Genomic DNA, 22,685 nt, shown 5'->3' on the forward strand with positions numbered 1-22,685 from the left:
TTTAGTATCCTCCATAGAATGCAAATACTCTGAGAGCAGGGAATGCTTTTCTTTCTTTCTTTTTTCCTTCTCTCTCTCTGTCTCTGTCTGTCTCTCCCTCTCTCTGTCTCTGTCTCTATCTCTCTGTCTCCTTCTTCTTCTTCTTCTTCTTCTTCTTCTTCTTCTTCTTCTTCTTCTTCTTCTTCTCCTTCTTCTTCTCTCCCTCTCTGTCTCTCTCTTTCTGTCTCTCTCTTTTCCTTCCTTCCTTCCTTTTTTTAATATCCTAGCATATAGCATTATACCTTGCACACAGTAGGCATTTAATACTTTTAAAAGTGAACACAATGTTATATTCAACAAAGGAAACTGTATCTCATGGGTGGGTGAGTGAATTAGGGGCTAAGTACTTCTTTTTCACTTAGCTCTGTACTTGTGACAATCGGTTCTGTCTCCCTGTCCTATCTCCAGGCCAAAAAGTCTCTCCTCTCAGTTGGGTCCATCCAAGTTGGGACTAGTGTCTTAAAGGAGGAGTAGTCAGTCAGTATAGAATGCTGGGTCTAAGGGAAAACCCAACTGTCCTAACAAGATCTGTGGAGGGGGGAGGGTATAATTTGTAGAAGTTCTGGGTTTGGAACTCTGGCAGGACCACAATTGGGTTACACTGGAATTTCAGAGGGAGATGCTGGAGAGAGACAGAACATAGGATGGAATGAGAACATGGACAGTTTCAAGGGATGGGGTTGGGGTGGAAGGGATGAGTGGTTCCATGGTGTTTCCTGTTTTATTCTCAATTCACAAATGCCTTTGAATTGCTGCTGAATGTGTAAACTTCCCTCCATCTCTGTTGTTCCTATATATATTTGTGTGGGGGAATACTCGACATTACAAACAAAACACACGAAATAAAGCCCCTACCCTCTACCATTAAGCAGTTGGTAAACCTTTGAGCCCTATGCAAATGTTAGTAATTATTATTATTGCTCCTTATTATGGTGCCAGATTTGGGGAATTAGAGGAACAATAGGAAGGGCCTGCCATCCTCTCAAGACTGGTGTAAGGGTAAGTGATCAGTCTTGTGAAAAGTGAAGCTGCATGGAGAGAAGGGTCTCCTAGTATCACTCTTTGTTACAATCCTCACCTTACTTGTAGCTACTGAGTAGCCATCATAAATTGCTTCCCCTCTCCCCTAGATCTCAGGCTTTATTAGATTGTGAGCTCCTCCATCTCAGAAACATAGTGATAGGAAGCGCAAGGAATATCCTTTATCTTTCTATGTGTCCCCAGCATTTAGCACAGTACCTGGCACACAGTAGGTGTTTATTCGATGTTTACTGACTAAGTCAAACCCACCACCAGTCCTTAGGACAGTATTTCAGGCCAAACAGCACAAGTTGATTACAGCAAGTCAAGTCTGGCAGCTCCACGAAACTTAATGGAATGTTTCCAGCTCTTTAGTTTGCTATTAGTTTACCTTTACTTCCCAACCGGTATCATCCTCAGCCTCCCCCCTTCTAAAAAAATGAAACTAACCAAACAAAAACCTCTCAACAAAAACCTGGACTCTCCTTCAATCCATTTACAAATTTAAAAAGAAAGCTGAATTTATGCTTGTGGAGGATGCTTGGGTAGGAAAAGTATAAAATTCTAGAAAGTTCACATTTAAGATATTGGACACAGGTACCTGTTGAGGCAAACTACATAGGCTAGAAATAAAGAAACTGCAATAAAGAAACATAAAAAACCTGGAATGACTTCTTTGTTTAGCTAAATATTTGGGCATTGGTAACAGTTGGTTTTGCATGCCTTCCTCTCACTTTCCCCTTATTTGGAAAAAAAAAGTTCCAGTGAAAAGATTTAACTACACAGCCCAAATTGCCAAATTAACTACTAGCTAAATTCACTTTTAATCTAACTTGAGGGCTTCCAGAATTTCTTTTTGGCCAGGTGGATCAGGTCAATAGAAAATCTACAGAATATTGTGAGAAGTCATGTCTGGGCTGCTAAAGCAGCTTTTGCATCAAAATCTAAATCTAGAATCTGAGAATGACTGCACAGCAGGGCCCTAACTTCCCTATTTCTCCACTTCTAAGAGAATGTGCAATTTTTTTCTTTGCATCTCAAATATGTAGCACAGTGCATATAGCCCACTGTTAATGCTCAATAAATATTTATTGAATTTGAATTTTTAAAAGCCTCAGTCCCAGTTATTCCAGGAAAAGACATGCTAAGTAAGAAGACAATATTTAGGAGTATGTAAATGGATTTTTATCCAAAAATGGAAATGATATTTATAGAGAAAAGAGGTCTGAGGGTCTTTCTAGGAATTTCCACCTGGTTAATCCCAAATCGCATCTCTTAAACATAGCTAATTTAGCCTGTATTTCACACATTATGTTTTGAAGAGGAAACAAAACTCTATGCGCTCTCATCACCCTGCTGAATTCTCACCTTTAAATTCACTAATTTAATGTAAACTTTAATGTAAACCATGTTGACATACTAGCTTTTCTCTAGACATCCCCAGGTAAAATCTGGTCCTTGGTGAAAAGACAAATTTCTCTTTCTTGACATATTAGTATGGATGAGATTATCAGATTACTTGTGACTTTGGAAAAACAACAAGTCTAGGACACATTGGGGCACATTGGATGGGAGGGGGGGTGTTAGCAGTGGGGCATAGGAGGTTGGATAAGCATAGGAAAATGCTATTTTTTTTCTCTTCAGCTTGGTTCAAAGCCAGTGACTAAAAACAGAAACCTTTCTCTCTACAAAGTAGTAACTCTAACTCAATTGAATTTCCAGAGGTAAGGAAAAGCCAAGAAAAGTGAGCAGTGATATCTCACTCCAAATAATGCCAGTCATTTCAGGTGCTTGGAAAGAAAGTCCTATCACTATGTTTCTAACATGTGCATGTACCCGAGTGTACATGATGGGGGCGGGGCAGGGAGGGAGAAGGATAGGGTAAACAGCAAATTGTAAACAGCCTTATTAAAGTATTAAAACAAACATTTCTGAGGCCACTAAGGCAAAAAAAAAAAGGCAACGTGATGTGACAGACAGTTCCATTGGGGTAATGTGAGGGAGAGAAGCAGAGGTTTAAATCTCATCTCTGACACTTCTTAGCTTTGTGCCCATGGACAACTCTTTCTGAGCATCAATTGTACTCATCTGTAAAATGGATATCGTATTTAGGACTGCAAACTTAGAAGCCATTCAGACCAACTCCATTTTAACAGAGGAAGAAACTTAAGTTATGAGATTTACCCAAGGTAAGCACCTACCTCACAGCTTTGTCGTGACTTAAAGGGATTACGTGTGAAAAACCCTTTGAAGGGAATCCTTTCTATGTCCGGTTGTATGGGGAATGTAGAAAAGGGCATTTCAAGAGACATTATCAGCCCCAGAAAAATGTGGGGAATCGGTCTAGCAGTAGAAGTGAAAGGAAGAAAGCAGTATCACCAGAATTCTCCTTCAGTTTCTTCAAGGGTATGGGAACTGTGGGAAGTGCCAGCACTTTTATTATTATTAACATTATCGTTATTTTGGATCAGGGCTATTTTTACTTCCTTTGTAGGGAATGATGGCACTTTTCAACATGAAGACTGCTTTGAATTTATGTTCATCTAACCTGCGCCAGCGCTTAAACATCTTTAGGTGAAGGATCTAAGGTGAGGGGTTGAGGGTGAGAGAACGAGAGGGAGTCATTGCGTCTGATGGATTCGACCCCATAAATTGTTTATAATCACTTGTAAAGAAGCTAATTACGTTGCTAACAGTAAGAAAGCTGACCTTTAGGGATAAGCTACCTGTTCACGTGAATGGCACGTCTTTTGAACGGAAACCCGATACGATAGCAAAAGATTTCCCAAACGATCGTCAGATGGTCTTGTTTACCTGTCCCTACACATTTGATTGCGTTGCCTCCACTTGACACATTGTGACTGGGGAGGGAAAATGCAACTTCCGTTATTCCCGGACTTTATTCTTCGTTTTTGCTACACCGCTGGCTCCTTTATCCTCATCCATTCCAAACTGCATCTATAAGGAATGTGTGTATTTTACCCTCTTAAATCTCGGTAACCAGACGCCACAAACCAGAAGGGACACACTTTCCAAATGAGTACTTAGCCACACCCAAATGCTTTGAAGAAAATAGTCATTTATTGTCAAAGCATCCAACATACCGAGATAAACTATAAAGTTTGATAAATCTTTGGAAGGGGGGAAAAGAAACACATAACTATGCATACTTCGTTTCACTGGCACAAAATTACACTTTGTATTAAAAGGAAATACATATTTACAGAATCGATGACATTCTTCATGGAAGTCCTGTAACTATTTTATGACACATGCACTTTCCCCTGGAAACTTAAACCAATACCCCTCCCCATTTTTCAAATTAGTTTTTGCTTGTTTGCTTTGTAAGAACACAAACTGTAATCGCGTAATGCATAAGCCTTGCATTCTTCTTTGTGCACTTTATATCTAAAATAAAAATTTGCCCTTCCATATAATTATTACATCTAAATTGTGTAAGTGCTTAATAATTTAAGTAGAAACGTATGACAAATGCATCAATATGTTGCAATATATGACATTTTAAAAAATGTATCTTGGGGGAGTGAAAATGCGTGCATTAAAAAAACCCACAAAAGCAAAACAACCCCCCGAATAAAAACCCACCACCCTCTCCGACTCAGATGTCTATTTGCGGGTGTGATTTTGTGCAAGTAAACATCGGAATGGCAAATCATGTCTCTGAGTCCCATTTGGTGGCCCTTTTGCCCTACACTGTGTGCGTGTGAGAGAGTGTGTTTGGGAAAGAGGTGAGGCAGAAGATGTAGGGGGGTGAGTTTCATTCCTGCAGCTGGTTTTCGTCGTGTGCGTAGAGATCCCGCTGACTGATTCCATTTCAATTATGCGAGGTCATGTGCCTTGATAAGTGGTGGCGCTCCCTGAAGGATTCGTTGCAAATCGGGCATTTGAGTTTCTCCTCTCTCCGTCTCTTCACCAAAGGCTCCATCGCATACTCCTTTTTGTGGTGTGACCGCATATGGTACACCAGGTCGGAAGTCATGCGAAAGGACGCGTTGCACTTGGCGCACCAGTTCTGCGCGGGCAGGCAGAGAGACGTGAAGGATGGAGGCAGCAGCGTGAGCGCGGAAGGCAGCTGCAGCTGCAGGGGTCCGGCTGCGGCTGCGGCGGCTGCCGCCGCGGCCGCCGAGCTCTTGGGCCAGAAGGTGGTGGCGTACAAGAAGGGGCTCTGTTTGGGAAGGCCCCCGCCATTCTGCAGCGGCGCGCAGGCCCCATTCAGGTCCGCTGCCGCGCTCTGAAGTTTCACTGCCAGAGGGTCTGCAGGGTAGAGTCTGGTGGGGCCCACGCCTTCCCCGGGGTGGCATGGCTCCAACGAGCCCAGCTTCTGGCCCAAAACGAGGGGAGGCATTTGGGAGAAGGTTCGCGCGGGCTGCGAGAAGGCGCTTTTGCGTTCGTCCGGGACTGAGCCCTGGCCGGCCCCTGCGTTGGGGCCCGATCCTCCGCTGCCCGCGCCCGCGCTGCCACCGAGCTGTGGCACCGTGGTGAAGGCGCTGCCCCGGGCCGGGCTGGCTCCCTCCAGACGGGCGGACAGCGGGCCCCCGGGCCGAGCTCCCAGGAGCTTCTCCGGGCCCGACGGCGAAGAAGAGGAGGAGGAAGATGCGGGGGAAGAAGTATTGCTGGCTAAGCCTCCGGCGCCCGCACCAAGATCCTTGTCCTCTCCAGAGCTCGTAGCCCCTTCGGCTGCCGCCTCCTCCTCCTCTTGCAGGAGCCCCGAGGTTCCCCCGACAGCCCTAGAGGCCTTTTTCACCTCCACGAAGGCGCTGCGCTTGGCCTCGCCAGTCTCCGGACTGGGTGGGGCGAAGAGGCGGCCGTTTTCCTCCAGGCTGAAGTAGCTACCCGTCGCGCGGTACTGCTGCTGCGGGGTGCACACCAGGTCCTCCTTGGAGGCCGGCTGGGGCCGCTCAGCAAAGCGGCCTCGGCCCCCCACCAGTACCACCCCGCCACGGCTGCCCTCCTCCAGCTCCTCTGGATATTTTCTCTTCGATTTGATGCTGCTGCTGCCGCCACCGGCACCGCCACCACTCCCGCTCCCTCCACTTGGCGTGGCAGGGTGCAGAGCGCAGGTGGCGTTGTTGTTTGGGCTCAGCTCCACCTCCTGGTGGCCGCTGCCACTGCCGCTGACTCGGCTGCCTAGACTTCGGGGAGGAGAGCAGCTGCGGCCCCCACGGGAGTTTTCCAGCTCTCGGGCTAAGTTGTGGAAATCCGTAGACGGTTTGACGCCGCTTCCCGCGCCTGGCGCAGAGGTGTTGCTGCTGTCCTGGGATGTCTGGTAGTGGTGGATGGGAATGGTGGGTGGTTTGCAATACTTGGGTCCAGGTCCCAAAGTAGCCTCCTGCTGCTGTTGGTCCTTGGCCACGCTGCCACCGCCGCCGCCGCCTCCACCACTGTCGCCACAGCCTCCACCTCCTCCACTGTGTTCCTTTGTGCAGCCTCCGCCGTCCTGCTCATTGTGCGAGCCGGTGTCAGCGCTGTGCAGTCTCTTGGGGCAGCGGAAGCGCAGGTGCGCCACGTAGGGGAACTCGAACTGGAAACGTTGGCTGCAGTCCAGGCATGTGTAAGGCGGAGACCCTGTAGCAAGCAGACACACATGTGCACACACAGAGAAGCTGTTACTGTAGTCACCCCACGCTTGTCTGGCAGTTCTAACCCTTGCACAAAGTCGCATGCCTCTTTTAAATTTCTGGAGAGTAAGGTCTCTAAGCTAATCAGACTACACCACTTCCAACCTAACTTTTCCTTCTCAGCTAGTAATTAATCAAGCAATTAAGTTACAAATGTCTCCATTGCAGCCAACCTTGCTCACCTGCAGCCTACCTTCATTTGGGGCTACTTCACACTGGGGACCTAGATCAGACCTTCCCCAAAAGCCTTCATTTCCGAAGGCGTGGGCTGGGCTGAAGTGAGTTCCAAAGTTGATGGGCTCCCTCCTCCCTCCAGTTTCTTTCCCCAAGCCTCCAAAGGGACGATGATTTAGGCAGACTGACAACCTACCATTCATTTTGCTGTGGGATCTAGAGGAGCAGAGCAAAAGAAGATCAGTGAGGTCCTTCCCATACCAGACAAGCAACTCCTCGTCTTTGGCAATCCTTCGGAGGGATCGGTAAAATAACTGTCCGTTTTTGATGTAGGCTTCCAGGTTCTGCTCCTCTTTATCTCTAGCTGACTGAACCAGGCGAAGCCACATTAGACCTTCTGAGGAACCATTTGCGGCTGAGGTGTCCACCTGCATTAGATGTAACCAGAGCAGTCATTCAGCAGCGTCCAGGCCTCTCCCCTCAAGCACGATAGCCTAGGCCAGCACACTGAACGCACTCGCTGGCCCTCAGCTCGCAAGCATTTGACCCAAGCCCTCGCCCATACACCTTTTTTGACGCACAGAAAGCATACTGAGCAGTTTCAAGAAATCTTAGGTTATTGTTTTACTATATTGGACAAAAACTTTTAACTTAAATATCGTATAATCAATTTTACAGGAAAAAAAATAACCTGTCTTGGAAGTTTAAGATTTATGGGCTAATTCAATTAGTTTCTTCCCGACTTCAACTTCCATGATCTATATTTTATTTAATAAAGAGATGGGCCTAGATCAGGCCTAGGCCCTAAGTGAGGTTTGTATCATAGGTCTGGAGCCAGAATCTCAGTTCACAATCAAGCCACTTCTCCGTTCTGAATTGCCTCAACCGTAAAATGAAAAGTTGGCCAAAAAGACCAGGAAGATTCCTTCTAGCTCTAAATCCCATGACCCCCAAATTTGTCTGTTGTTGGGAAAGGTTGTTTTAAGTCTTCAGCACCCAAGCTGCTTTTAAAACTTTGTTCAGCAGCCAGTCCATCTCCTGTGGGGCATTAGGGTGAAAGGTGTGTATGTGTTGGGGGTAAGGGGTTCGTTTAAAGGGAAAGAGACACTTCAGAAGTTACCAAGTGAAAGATAAAAATAACTAGTGTACAAATGGTCCCAGCATGCAGGAAATCTCTCAACAATAGAAAGTGTCCATAAGCCAATTCTACAAAGTGAAATGGAAAACTGAATCAGTCGTTGGATATTCCAAATACAGAAAACCACTGTCCCTGTATTATCCGGAAATTTTAGGCGATAGGGAGGTAGGAGGAAGGTGACGAATATTTCACTTTAGCACGGACAGATACTGCTACTACTCTAGGCCCCGCTGAGTTGATCTGTTAAGGGAGGGGCACGGGTATAAATCTTTCCTTAGCCCCTGCTTAACAGCTCATTGCCAATGCACGCATCAGGCAAATCTTACCCGGAATATATAAGGAACTGTTCTCTTGTCCGTGGACTTGAGAGCTATAAAAGCTATACTGTCGTACAAAGAAGTGTGGCTTAGAACGCAGGGACCGAATATCGCGTTTTCTGGGATGTCGCAGGTGGTGTAAACGCTGGTAAAAATATCCGTCAGACACTGCTGAACGGCCTTGGCATCTCCATCCCAGGCGCCCCTTTGGACACCGGTATCCTCCATCGCTTAAGACATACATGCATAGCGGGAGAAAAAGAAAAGTTACACAAAGTTACCTACATGAACCAATGTTTGGCCTCTTAAATCTTAGGATTTGATTCCGCTCCTACTTTTGTGGTGCTATTGTTTAACAATAAAATAAAATAAAATAAAATAAGCGTTTCCTTTGAGTGAAGCCTGTTATACTTTAATGTTTCAAATAAAACGAGACTTTCGAATTTCAGGATGTGAACTGAAGCGGCAAAAGGTTGGGGGTGGGAGGAGGGAAGCGGTGCTAGGACGGACATAAGAAGAAATAGTCATATTTACATTAACCTACACAGGGCAAAGGTAAGTGAAGTTGAGAATAAGAGAATAATGCAATTTTAATACAGCGTATTGATCCTCTCAAACTAAAAGAAACTTCTAGTGGTCGAGAGAAGGCGTTTATTGAGCTCTGGAGACAGAGACCCGATCTTTTTATTCCAAAAAGAGATCCAGGATTGGAGAACAGGCTGTGGCGGAGGAGCATGGCAAATGGATTTCAAGTGGACTGTCAATGTCACTGATTTCATGTCAGCTAACCTTTAGCTCTAGTCTACAAGAGGGAACGTATGTCTGCTCATTACCATAATCCAGCACTTTCCCTCCGAGACTTTAATTAAAAGCAGCAAGCAGAGGTAATTATTTTTTACCTCGACACGCTTATTTATGGATGAGGGTGAATCCCAGTTACCTTGTTATACAAGGGGATAGATTCAGTCAAATGTGACTTGTGAAGTGTGCAGGTACAAGACAAACATAAAGTGTCCCAGTCTAGGAATACAATTTGTGCAATGAATTGTGAATGCTCACTTCCCCAGACAGGACACTTTTTTTTTAAAGATGTGAGGGGGTGGGAGTGGGGGCTGGGGCTATCTCTACGTCGGTTGCTCTCGTAAGGATGGGCTCTTCAGCTGTTAAATCTTTAGGACCTTTTAAATCAGTCACTGATGAAGAGTTCTCTATTAAGCTGTCATAAATGAACATTTCTCCCCCCTCCTTCTGAACACGCCAAAATAAAATAAGTGAAATCAAAAGGGAAATCTTGGGATCATTGAAAAATGAAAAAGATAGTTTTGAATCTTAAAGAGCCATTGGAATAGTGTTGGATGTATTGTTATCTATCATACTGGGTGATTCTCAGGTTCCTCGGACCTGGCATTTCCCTAGTTATTATTTCAGTGATAATATCTATAATGTCAGTAGCTGGAGATATGGGGGCTAATTCTCTCCTGAGAAACTACTGATTAGGAATTAATATTATTAATGTCCATTTCCTCTTAATATTCATTAACCAATTAAGTTCACAATTTGGTTTTGAGATAGATTTTCCCCCCTGTAGTTAACAACCATGACTGAAAGTTTGATTTGGTTTGCTTCCTCTTACATTTGCTTCACTATCACTATGCTACCTCCGCCCCAGGAAAAACATAGGGAGGGAAATCCTTAAAAGAGAAAGTTCCTTTTTTTTATGGACAATAGCTCTTTTCTCCCTCATTTCCCTGTGCCTTTTTGAGATGTGGTTACAAATTAATGTAATTAAAAAAAACTCCACAACTTTTTTTTTGTTCTTTAAAAAGCCTACTTCTATTCTCTTCTTTCATTTTGCTTCAATTCAACGTTTTAACCTCGAATTTTTCTCTCTTTTTCACAAGTCCCATTCCCAGAAGCCTTTCATTGTGCTGGAGGTCGCCCCGTCACTTCGGGCAACAGCAGGGACGCAGTCATTAAAATGCAGTTTTACCTAACAATACCGGGAAAGGGTCCCCCGAACACCCGGGCTAATCATCACGCCGCCCGCCCGCCAAGCCCCAAGCCCGGAATCATCACAATAACCCGCTGATGGGTATGCTGAAGAGAGCAAAGAAGAGCAGAGGGCTTGCCTGCCCGCCTGCTCGCCAACCTGCCAGCTCCCTTACGCTTCCCTTTGCCACTGATGAATTAAGATCTCAAAAACCTGCTCCGCTCCGATCTCTCTCTTTAAAACCCCTATTGGATCCTCTTTCTGAGAACCAGATCCATGCAGAGAAAGCCAACCGCTCCAAGGCAGTCGGGTTCCATCCCTTCTCTTCCACCGGCCCTGGCATTGTCTGCCGGTTGCCAAATCACCACCTCGGTGGCAAACTGCTTCTTTCCCCTTTCTCCCTTTTGTATAAAACGTATTGCTGTTGTAGGTCCCTAGCTCATTCCCACCCCACAATGCTTGAAATTAGGAGGAAAAAAATACTTCCCCCACCCACTCCCTCTGTGTCCCCTGGTCCCCCACCCTCCCAACACACAGAAGCACGGACAACCACAACCAACGTAAATGGACTTACCAGGAATAAGGTCAGAATATAATCCCCAAAGCAAGGATACCCGAAAAGGATAAAGGATAAAATCGACTCTCGCCTCCCCCTACCCCTAAGTGTCTATTGTATTTCCATGTCAGGAGACGTGGGTTTTCCTGTCCTGTGTGTTTTGTAAAGCGAAAAGGAGAAAGAGAGAAAGGAGGAGGGAGGGAGGGAGAGAGAGAAAGAGAGAGAGAGAGAGAGAGAAAGAGAGAGAGAGAGAGAGAGAGAGAGAGAGAGAGAGAGAGAGAGAGAGAGAGAGAGAGAGAGAGAGTTGTACAGATGGACCCGATGCAGTGACTGACTGGCACACAGACACACACTTTTTGTTTGCTGCACATAATCTGCCCAATGACGCGTGACAGCCCATGTCCCCTCCCTTTAACTCTTTACTCGGCGCTGATCTCTCTGTGGTTGTCCCCTCTTCTCTTGCCGCCTCCCAGCTCTGCTAGCTACCTGGAGGTCCAGCACTTCCCGTCAAGAGTCGAAAAGCCTCTTGTGGGTGCTCAGATTCTATTCCATCTCTTCCCAACGCTTCACCAATTGGGGTTGGGGAGGGGGTGGGGAAAGGAGGGAAAGGAGAGAAATAAATTAATTGTATAGGAAATGATCCTTCCCACCAAAACCATCTCCAAAAAACAAAATTGGAGGGTGGGGGTGGGGAGTGTCAGTAGGTTATTTGTGTTCCCCTTGGTACTTCGGGAACTCCCCGCAGCAGAGCTGCTGAGAGCACCACCAAAGGAATCTGAAACAGTTGGCTACGGGTGATGGGCAGGGAAAGGGAGTGGGTGGGTTGGGTTAGCCCAAAATTGCTCCCAAATCACTGACTAGAGACTAGCTACGTTAGGGTTTGGGGATGGGAATAGGAAGAACGCCAACTTCTTCTCTCAGGATTCCTCAGATATCCACTGCCCTGAATATTCAGAGGAAAAAATAAACTTTTTTAAAAACACAAAGTCAAGTTTTCCATGACTACTGGACCTCTGTGCCAGACCCGCTGAGAATGGTGACAGGAAAGGAACAGGGTTATTCCAGAGAAGTAGGAGAGTGGGAGGAACAATCCGTGAAGCTTTGTAAGGGGTGGGGAGTGGTGTGGGAGAGAATAATAGGACTTGTCGGAACACTAGTCAGCTCTTCTAGGTAGATAGAGCGAGAGATCCCAAGTGATTGAAGAAATCTAGCACCTTCCCCACCACTACTCCCAGCCCCTAACATCCATACAGCGATCCCTCTACCATGTCAAGCTGGGAATTCCTGAAAAGTAGTATGGACTCTGTGCTTTAAAAGTCTGTTAGGGGCGGGAGAAGGAGTTTAATTCAAAGGCTCACAGACTGCTGTACTTCTCCAGGCCTTTGAATTCCTGAAAAGAAGCTACCTTGGAAATCTTAGGAGCATCTTACCTGCTGTCTACCTCCTCCCTCCAAAGTCATGTCCTATAGCTTTGGGGCGGTGGTGTGCTGGAAGAGTCTTACAGTTGGCTGCTCGAATCTGTCTTTCAACACAGTTTTACTTTTATCGAGAGGGGCTGAAAGCTTCCTCTATTTCTTCTATTAAAGGAAAATAGGCTATTTGGTTGTTAGAAAATTGGTCACCGTAAGTATTGTGCTTATGGCCAAAGTCAGGAGGACATACAGCAATTATACATATAATCTCACAGGACCAAATACCATAACTCCACTCTATAAAATTTATAACACTCCACAAAAAAGTCACCTAAGATTTTCACCTAGCAGGAATCTTTGGTTCAAATTGACCAGATACTGGCAGATTTCCAACTCATTTAAACTGGGCAGAGAATTTAAGGACAAAAATACATACTCATGCAGTCAGACTTAGTTCTCCTCATTCTCCTGTAATTGTTGGGAGTCGTGGTGGACAGAAGGATAGGTGGATCTCACTGAAGTAAATGAAATGTTTGCACTGTACAGATATATCAAATATCTATGCACTGATAAAAAGATGGAGTTACAAATAGAGACAGGGATGGAAACCTGAAAAAGAAGCATTTAAGAAGAAGATTTGTATAGTGTGATAGTTAAGTCCTTATCTCTGCAATTGCCAGGACTCTCTCTGAAGCTGAACACATGGACAGTTTTCTGGGTCAGAGTGGCATTAGACTCATCTCCTTTTGGATGAAAAAAAAATAAGGATTTCTTCTGAAGAAAAATGATGGGACCGATAGAATATGATAGAAGAGGGATCATTAGCTGATCTCTCTTCCTTTTGCCCCCCTTTTCCTATTTTCCCATTTCTTTTTTCTCCTTTCAGCCATCTATTCACCAAGGCCAGGACTGATTCTGATCAGAGAGCATCTTTGTGCTTCAGGGGAACTGAGCTGAGAAGCTTCTCTACTCGAAGGAAGGACTCTGAGGTCATTCTGTTCCATTTGAGTCATAAACTGGAAAGTGGCAAAAGCACAGAGGACACTTTCCCTAAAGTTTTAAATTTCCTCCCCTTTAAAGAAAGCTTTCTTAAATTCCTTGAGAACCCACATTCTTCTTTACCCCTCACCTGTGTCTGCCATCCCATCTCATCCCTACTCCTTTTCTGGTAATGCCTCCATCCTTTTCAGTTGCCTTTGCTAAAAAGAAATTAAAAGCCTCCAGCAATGCACATATCCCTACCCCACCCCACCTCCCCGCCCCCATATTTTCTCATTGAACTGATCAGGACACATTCTGGTGAGAAATAATGTTGATGATGCTGACCAATTATCAATGAAAGATTTTCAGAGCTTTCCTGTCAAATCCCTGAGAGGTAGAGAGTACAATATTAATACAAACACAACTTATGTAAGAGCCACCAAGTTTTCCTCTTACCTCTTATTTCAAACATGTGTTTCTTTCAGACGCTTTGTACTATTAATATTCATTTGATTCTAAGAGACCAAAAGAGCAATCAGAAGGGGAACAAGTCATTAAAAGCACTCTCTTATCCAAACCAAGATTGGGGGTGGGGTGTTGATAGAAGTAAGACAAAAGAAAGTAATATTTTTAAGGACTTCAGCAGAAAATTCAGGAAAGTCTTTAAGGCTGAGCAGAAATATTAAAATGAGCAGATAGATGAGAAAATAGTGAGGAAGAGAAGAGGGTTGATGAAGAAGGGAGAAATATGGGGAAGGAGGCTCACAAACATCAGCAGAGGCTCTTTCAGGAAATTGCAGGTGGGTTAAGGGAAAGTATAGAGTATTCGTCCTAAATTTCCCTGATTTTTTTTTAGTGACGAAAAGACTGAAAACTGCATCCCAGTACAATTACTCACCGAGTAGACCTTCTGAAAAAAAAATTACAAATCAAGGTAGCACCTTTCCTACAGTTCCCACTTGAAAATGATTCCAATGTATACCATAGCTGCAGAGTCAAGCTTCTTAAGGAAGGAGGAGATAAATGAATCTTAACTTTTAGCAATGGGACTTTCTTGTCTTTTCCTTAACAATTAAGTCAAATATGTCCCTATCTGTACATATTCTTCAGGTAATACATTCTGCAGAGAGGTTTTTTGCTAATTCTATGGAGAAAAGCATAAGCTAGATATTTACTTTTTCTCCCTCCTTCCAAACAAACAAACAAACACTTGAGAAAGCTATAGATTTGAACATCGTGGAGGAAAAGAAAGCTTTATTTTGTCCTTTACAAACCTGTTTTCCCCCTGCCTTCATTGTAGTAGTTTGAATAGAGTTAAGTAGACTTTCAACACTTATTTTATCCAATTCCACCAAACTTGTCACCTGAATTAAGGAGATTGACATAACATTAAAAATATGGGAGTATGTAAAATTTAGACAGTAATTTCTGCCTGAAAGATTTTCAGTATTTCAAATGGCACAGTTCCTGCTTTGTGGTATAAATTGTCTAAATGAATATCATTAATGGAATGGGGGGAAGAAAATCTACAAATTATTTTTATTTCTCTCAAAATTTAAGGGACAGCACGGTACATAAACCAACTTGAAATTGCCTTGACATTATTAATTATAGAAATTCACTGATACTAAAAGCACTGTTAAGACATTTATGTGCATTTATTCAGCCTCAAAAGTGACTATAAAGCACATCTCAGTCAATAGTTTCATCTAATTCTCACGGAACAATAGGTTTATGCATATATTTGGGATTCTTTTCCTTGATATTTTATTTCCAATTAAAACACTAAAGGGATAACAATGAAGAAGAATGAGGGATATTCCCTGTGCTCATTTCTGTAAAGATTTCCCCAGCTATTGAAAAGATAAGTGGATATTCTACTTCTAATGCTTTCTTTTGGAAAGGATGAGTAGAAAGATAAGTTGATGAAAAATCTTCTGAAGTGGGACGAAGGGGAAGGAGAAAAGAGGGAAAAGGCAAGGGGGGAGGGAAGGTAGGGAAAACTTTTAGGACTACTAGAGTGGGAATTCTTATGCTCAGCTGGGATAAATATTGGAGAAAAGAAAACAGTCTTGTTCAGAGAAAGATGAACTCTCGTAGGATGATCTTCATAGAAACCCTATAAGATGCCCAGGCTGAAAAAAGAAATTGTGTTCCTCTCCCAAACTTCCTCCCCTCCTGGTTCACCTCTTCTCCTTACAAACAAGGGGTTGGTTTCTGAAAGCTTTGGGTTTCTTTTCCAGAAGCAACCTGAAAGGAATGGGAAAGGGAGATGCAACAAAGATGAAGCCCAATTCATGCCTTTTCCTTTCCTGTCTGTGGATGGCAGGAAGGAGAAATTGGAATAAAGAGGGAAGAAAAGGAAAGAGAATTCTAATTGTTCTTTAACTGACAGCAAATGCCAAATTGTTTTCCTTCATTGGAACTAGTGGGATGGGGCACATTTCCAGGAATAAATTTAATCAGACTATTTGATATGGAAGAAGAAAAACAAGAGAGGATTGTGTGGGCTTCTTGGGAGTACTCAGGAAGGCAAGTGACCCTGGAAACATCTCCCATTGCCCTGTATGAGGTGACAAACCTGGCTAAGCCATCAGACTCCTTCAATGTAGTGAAGAAGGGTTGAGGTCTTAAGTCAATGCCTGTGGAATCTGTCAGATCTTCCTCTGTGAGGCTTAAGAACTGTAGTGTGATGAAAATATGAGCACATCTTTCTTTCTTTCTTTTTCTTTTTGAAGTGCGGGAGGACACCTGTTATTTGGGTGCTTAACACTTCCGGGTAAGATTTTATGAAACTTTAAGAAGAAGAGGCAGATGGATGGCATGAAAAGTGATGACTGTGGAAGCAGAATACCTGGGTTTAAAACATGGCTCTACTCCTTCTTTCTTGTGTTACCTGTGAAAGCTGGGGTCAGTCACTTTGTACTTCTGTGAGCCTTGGTTTCTTCATGAATAAAATGAGAGATGCTATTCCATTGAATTCTAAAGTTTTAACTCTAAGCCTCGAAAGTTCATTTTAGGTAGGTGAGGAGTTTAAAAGCATGAACTTCCAACATTTTCCCATGAGAAATCAGGAAGATTGATGGCAGGGGAATGAGTCCCTTGTAGCTGCTGCTACCTAGACATTCACCTTTCATGGATCTTGTCAGGCTTAACCTCAGGCTCCCAAGCAGAAATCTCCCAATTTAAATTTGCAAATTATAGCATCATTTGCTCAAAAGCAGTCTTAAGCCATAGGCCTAGCCTCTTCCCTATGCATTAAATTCAGATTTAGAGAGAGACAAAATGAAAAATATTCTGAATCCCAGCATTTTGAGAGACTTGGGCTCACATCCCACCCCTGGCATTAGCAGAGTAAGCAGTACCACTTCTGTGACCTTGGTCAAGTCACTTAAAATTTCTGGTCTTCAGTTTCTTCATCTGTAAAATGAAAGGTTTGGAGTTCATGATCATATAAATCTATGATCCCATGAACTGTCTATTGGACATCTCAGACTCAACACATCCAAAGTAGAACTTATTATTTTTATCTCAAACCCACCCTTTTTCTAACTTCTCAATTCTTCTAGTCACTCAGGTTTATATCCTGGACCCCTCATTAATTCTACCTTCACGACATCACTCCAATCCATCCCTCCAATCCATTTCTATCCAGTCTCCCTTCCATCTTGGTCCAGGCCTTCACCATCTCTTGCCTGGACTATTTCAAGGATCTCCTAATTGGTCTTGTCTTCCTGGCTCCAATCTCTTCCCTCTATTCTTCACACAACTGCCAGAGTTGCGGGGGAGGGGTAGTGATATTCCTAATGCACAGAGCTGACCATTCTCTACCCCTTTCATCCCTACCTGTCTTTCTGCCAATCTGGCTGCAATCTTATCCTTCCAGACTTATTACAATTCCACCTTTTACCCTTTATCATTGTATTTCCAGCCAAATGGGTCTACTTGCTATTCCTTTTACATTAAATTCCATTTCCTGTCTTCTCACCTTTGCCCAGGATATTCTCTATATATTGGAATACATTCCCTCCTCACCTCCCCAATTTGGAATCCTGAGCTCTCTTCAACAACCATGTTAAGTGCTACTTCCTATAAGGTTTTTCCTCTGTCCTTTCTACTGTTTTGGTACTGGGACATTAAGGTGGCACAGCAGATAGAACCTTGAGCCTGGAGTAAGAAGATCTGAGTTTAAGTTTGGGTTCAAGTACTTACCAGCTAATAGTATGTGTGACTCTAGGCAAGTCATTTAACCTCAGTCAGCCTCAGTTTGCTCAACTGTAAAATGAGAGTAACAGCACCAACCCCCTAAAGTTGTTACCAAGAACAAAATGAGATTATGTGTCTGGCACATAGGAGGAGCTTAATTAAGGATTGTTTCCTTCCTCCTCATTGATTTGCATTTTCTTTGTATACATTGAGTAATGACCTATCTGTGTGCATATTGTTTCCTAAGGGAGAATGGGCAATAAAGACTAATTAATTTTTCATATTTCTATTCCCAGAAACTAGTGTAATACCTAACAAATAGTAGCATCTTAATAAATGCTCATTGAAAGAATTAGTGAATGCAGACTTTGGAGGCTAGGATTGCTGATTTATCCTCCCATCTCCCACTGCTCCCAGGCTTCAGCTGAAGAGAGGGGTGATCTCTTTCAAATCCTCAGTACAGACCTCTTCTCTCAGGCAAATTGAAGACAAGAACTATCTCTACTTCATTTTGAACACAGGAGTGAAATAAATCTCAGATTGGAAAATTCTTCTGGATAAAGTGTCCTCCAGCCCTCATCACTTTTCTTCAATGGTAAGAATAAAATCACGCAGCAGGAGGAATCCTTTAATCCTTGCTTTAATAAGCCTCATAGTTCTGCATGTACTAGGGGAAAGTAGCATGGGGATTGGAAAGAAAAAGATCACACCTAGCATGGCAAATTTTCCCATATTGACCCTCTGGAAATCAAGTTAAGAGTGTCTCCTGTCTCATTCTTAGGAGTGAGACAATGCAAGGAGGTCATCTGTGGCCCTGGATTGGTTACCCTAGGGAGCAGCTCCTCCCCACCCCCACTCCCAGTCTAGGTCTTCCTTATATAGATACACTGAGAAACGGATTAACATTTGTGGATATTCTTCCATACTCAATTCAAAAGCCCTCTGAAACATGAATTATACTGTGTTAAACCGAGCTCTTGAGGAGCTTATAAGAAAGCTTTTCTCTTCTAGGAGAAGGGCTCTAGGTAGAGGGCACACAGGCATATGACTTCTTTTCTTGGAACAGCCTCTGGGATTCCTGTCTGAATTACCTCCCCTCTTCCCCACCCCTCCAAGAGAAAGATATTTGAAGAATGAAGAATGATAGTAATTGTGAAAAATAAAGGAACTGGGGCTTGAAGAGATGGAGGAAAGCTGTGAGGACAGCAATTAGCAACCAAAATAGAGACCAGCTCCATTTCTACCTGAGAGACCTGGAAGGAGATTTACATTTAATCCCAAACTGCATTACCTATGGCTTTAAAACTGCTCACATCTCACATTAAACTGATTGAGTGTTTGCAAAGCTCCCTCCGTGATTACGTTACATGTAATTTCACGGACTGCACGATTCAGGTTTTTTTTGTTGTTTTTGTTGTTGCTTTTTTTTAAAAGGAAGGATGGTAAAAATAACCTGTCAAATAAATCCAATGTCAGGCTATCAAGAAAGGAAAAAGGGGAGATACAAATGTGAGGTGGGGATATCACTAGGAGGTAATTAAATGTGTCAACAAGCATAGGTGACTGCCTCTGAAGTCTGGAAAGATTGAGGGATCAGATTCTACCTCTGGTATTTGCTAAGTATGTGATTGTGTTCAAGTCACTTGTCCTCTCTTAGCACTGATTTCTTCATATCCTTTGGGGAAGTGGATTGCAAACATGAGTTATTTGAACATGAAATATAATGGCAAAGGAGAGGTGAGCTTTACCAAATGACATGGGATTTAGTTTAAAACTATTGATAAATTACTCACAATAATGGATTAGCATCATAATATGAATGTTCATTAAAGTCCTTTCTGACTCAAATTCTGTGATTCTGTGAATAAGGGAAGGGGAGTTCTCCTTTGTAGTAAGACAGAAAATACCCAAGAACACATGCACACACACACACACACACACACACACACACACACACACACACAATCCTGCCCACTCATTCTATAGTTAAAAGAATCCATTAGAGTATATGGTTGAGAAAAGCCTCAGAAATGAGTACATTTTACCTATTTATTTAGAGATTTCCATTTGTCCTAGAAAGCAGGCTACGAGTGGGTAGATCTATTGGTGGAGTGTCCAGATATAGCCATCTTTTGGTACTGAGGGGCTCTCAAGACTATCATTTTGCTTTCCTGTGACTATAAATGACTATATATGTGACTATAAATACCTCTCCCTAAGAAGTACTTGTGACATGTAAGTTTGCCCTGCGAGTTGTTGGGGAAGGGTTTGGATATTATAAACAGGGAGAAGGAAATTTATCAAGGGAGGAACTCTATTACTAAAATATATTCCAAAAAACAGGTTTCTCTGCATATTCTTAGCATCCAGCTTTTCTTTGGTGGGATAAGATGCCTCCTACTACATAATGCACACTCTCAGGCAAATTTCTGGAGGCACTAATAACTCAGGATAAGTGGCATTCTACTATGCTGGTGAGCACGTCTGACAAAAGGGAGTGGAATGAAATGAAGGCCTGCCTACGAAGCAATGAACTGATGTACCTGTAGGGTTAGGACTATTAGAAGCCACTCAGTCACTCAGTTTCTCTCTGTCTCTTCTTTTAAAGGAAATATTTATAGGCTGAGAGCCTCCAAAGAACTATGCCAAAAAGTAAGGGAATTCATTGGTATGAAAAAAATCAGTCCTTCCTGTTCCCTTAAAAGACTTTCAGCCAGGCATCTACTATTTCCCCTCTCCTCTTTCTCCCAAGTTTAGTATGGAACTTCAGTAAGCCTGGCACATAGCACCAGGATTTAGAACTAATATGTTTGTGGATTATTATTCAAAGCTAGAGACATGCAGATCCTATAGAATGTGGTGTGGTGGATGGAGAGTTGAGTCAAAAAAGTCTCAAGTCCTCCCTTTGAAAAAAATTAGATATAGATAGATATGTATATATCTGTCTATGTCTATATCAGCTATGTGACACTGAGATATTCATTTACCCTCTCACTTCTCTAGGCAAACCCCTGAATTAGTAGGGTGAATTTTCTTCTCTGGGAGTCTCCTATGCTAATTAAATCCCAGGTCCAGTCCCTAGGTCCTACTCCTGAAGGCCACTTGCTATACTCATTTATATGGACCTCTATGGAATTCAGAGATAACCAGGTAGTCATCAGCCACATATTTAAGACTTAGCTTATAAGGCCACATGCAAGGAAGGGGACACAAATTACATGCATCTTCTACAAACATGTAACTTTAGTCACACACACATACACACACACACTTCCAGAGAACTAAAGTCTCAAAAAGAAAAGAATTCAGGGAGATTCTGACCTACAGACTTCAGGTGATTACCTTTCTCAGTCCTTTGACTGAGTACTAACATCTGCTCACCATTCATCCTGTTGGAACATTGACTAGGGCTACCATACTGAAGCCTAATATAGTCTAGTAACTTTCCCAGTTGGGTAGGAAAATGCCATCACGCAATCCATGGCTATTCTGGGAAGCTCTGGCTGCTGTCCTAAGTCACAACTTAGCACTTCCCACAGGTCATCCAGGTTGAGGGCTATTACTTTAAGCACAGCAGAGAGGACAGTGGCACTTTTGAGTCTGCCTTCTACTCTGTGATTGAGAAGAAGACCCTATAAGGGAGGACAAGAAGAACCACACAGACTTGAGCCAGAGCCAGCAGCACCAAATGGCTGCACCATTTTCTTGTTCTATTCTTGCAAACTCATCAGCTCTGGTGTTAGAGAGGCTATTTGCTATCTGATGCAGCACACCATGGTGGCAACTGATGCATATTGGAGGCTAGCACATAGAAAATTTCTCTGCTGCACTGTAAGTGATACACAGGAAGATCTGATCAAATACATGGCACCGCAACATCAGGGTGAATTTATCCTGAAGGGGTAGCACCTGAGGCAAAATGGCATTAACAGGATTGCAGACTCTCTTGTTCCCCATGATTATTTTTACAAGTCTGAGGGCTGACTGATACAAATTCTGGGGCAGATGTTCTGGAGCAAAATACAGAGGGGTGAGGTGGACACTACTGAAGATGATTGCATAATTGGGGAAGGAAATCAACAGTCCTGAGTCTGTATTAGTGAATACAGAGGAACAACTTCCCAGTGCTAGGCTCAGCTCTAACAGAAGGCTCTCTTGGGGATATGATTTTCCATTCATATAAGAACTTTTGACTGGTGTTGGATATCATAGAGAGCATACAACTCATTAATATACTCATTAATATATAACTTGCCTGTTGTCAAACACACAGGCATGATCATCCTCAGAGGAGGCCTGAAAAACGTTACATCACCTCTTGAGGAATGGGGCTGATTATGCTGTCTATATCAGTGTGGCCCAAGAATTTGATGACACAGACTCAGGTCCGAGGCCAGATGAATCTGTGTCCTGGAGCAAGATTCAAATGGATGCTGGGCCAATCAAGGTGTATCAAAGTGACTGAGAAGTTGGTTCTCACAGTGGCCTGGAAGCTGGGAGTGCTGGGTTCTGAGCCCCACTGTTAACTGTCTCACAGCAATTGCCCTCCCAGTTATCTCCAACCTTCTAGGTGACCTAGTCAAGGTCAGAAAATACCCAGGTCTAAGGTAAACATCTTTTATATGGCAGTTAATGGTATAGATTCCCAAGGCCAATAAACCCTACCTCCCTCCAAAAAAGAAAAACAATGGTCTTTTACCCTGCCATCCGTGTCACATCAATATCCTTTTTCTGAGAAATCAACTTGTTGTGGGATTTCAGCTGCCCTAGTCCAAGGATTCCAAAACTATTTAAATGGTCTTCATCAACAAGGAGTTCTGATCAAAACAACAAAAACAGATAAAAGCAAAGCAAAACTTCAATGTTTGAAGTCAGGGTCAGGAGGAGGAGGCTAATATTACATGAAGGAAAAAATTCCATGATAAATCCGTTCTTCAAATATTATTAATGCTTCTCTCTAACAAAAATGCATATGACCAGGGTGATTTTAAGCATTTCCCTGAATCTCAGTGTATTTACCAGAACAAAAACTTGGGGCAGAATGAGAAGAGAGAGGGGAGAATGGAAGAGAGCTCAGAAGAAATATTTTTTTTCCTGTGGGGAAGAGGACTTTATTCATTTTTTTAATTTTTTTTTGTTAGCACCAACACCAAGTCTAAGCCTCTTAGTTGATATCTTTTTGGGGAACATGGGAGGACTCTGATGTGCAAGTC

The 22,685-nt window shown here is 43.2% G+C and overlaps 1 protein-coding gene and 1 pseudogene across 2 annotated transcripts; one reads left to right on the top strand and one right to left on the bottom strand.

Annotated features, from left to right (window-relative positions):
* Positions 1–4,181: 4,181 nt before the first annotated feature.
* PRDM8 (PR/SET domain 8) lies at positions 4,182–8,555 on the bottom strand. 2 transcript variants are annotated; one of them, XM_036764690.1, is made up of 4 exons: positions 8,337–8,555; positions 7,069–7,300; positions 6,490–6,645; positions 4,182–6,453 (listed from the first exon to the last, which is right to left on the bottom strand). In XM_036764690.1, the coding sequence occupies exons 1-4, from the start codon at positions 8,553–8,555 to the stop codon at positions 4,895–4,897; spliced, it is 2,166 nt and encodes a 721-aa protein (XP_036620585.1). In that variant the 3' UTR covers positions 4,182–4,894. The 2 variants fall into 2 exon arrangements, with proteins under 2 accessions (XP_036620585.1, XP_036620584.1); XM_036764689.1 differs by having other exon boundaries at positions 4,182–6,645.
* A 1,860-nt stretch (positions 8,556–10,415) lies between these two features.
* Positions 10,416–21,937, top strand: LOC118854645 (annotated as a pseudogene).
* The last annotated feature ends 748 nt before the right edge of the window (positions 21,938–22,685 follow it).

This window comes from Trichosurus vulpecula, chromosome 6 (assembly GCF_011100635.1).
Source record: "Trichosurus vulpecula isolate mTriVul1 chromosome 6, mTriVul1.pri, whole genome shotgun sequence".
Taxonomy (NCBI): domain Eukaryota; kingdom Metazoa; phylum Chordata; class Mammalia; order Diprotodontia; family Phalangeridae; genus Trichosurus; species Trichosurus vulpecula.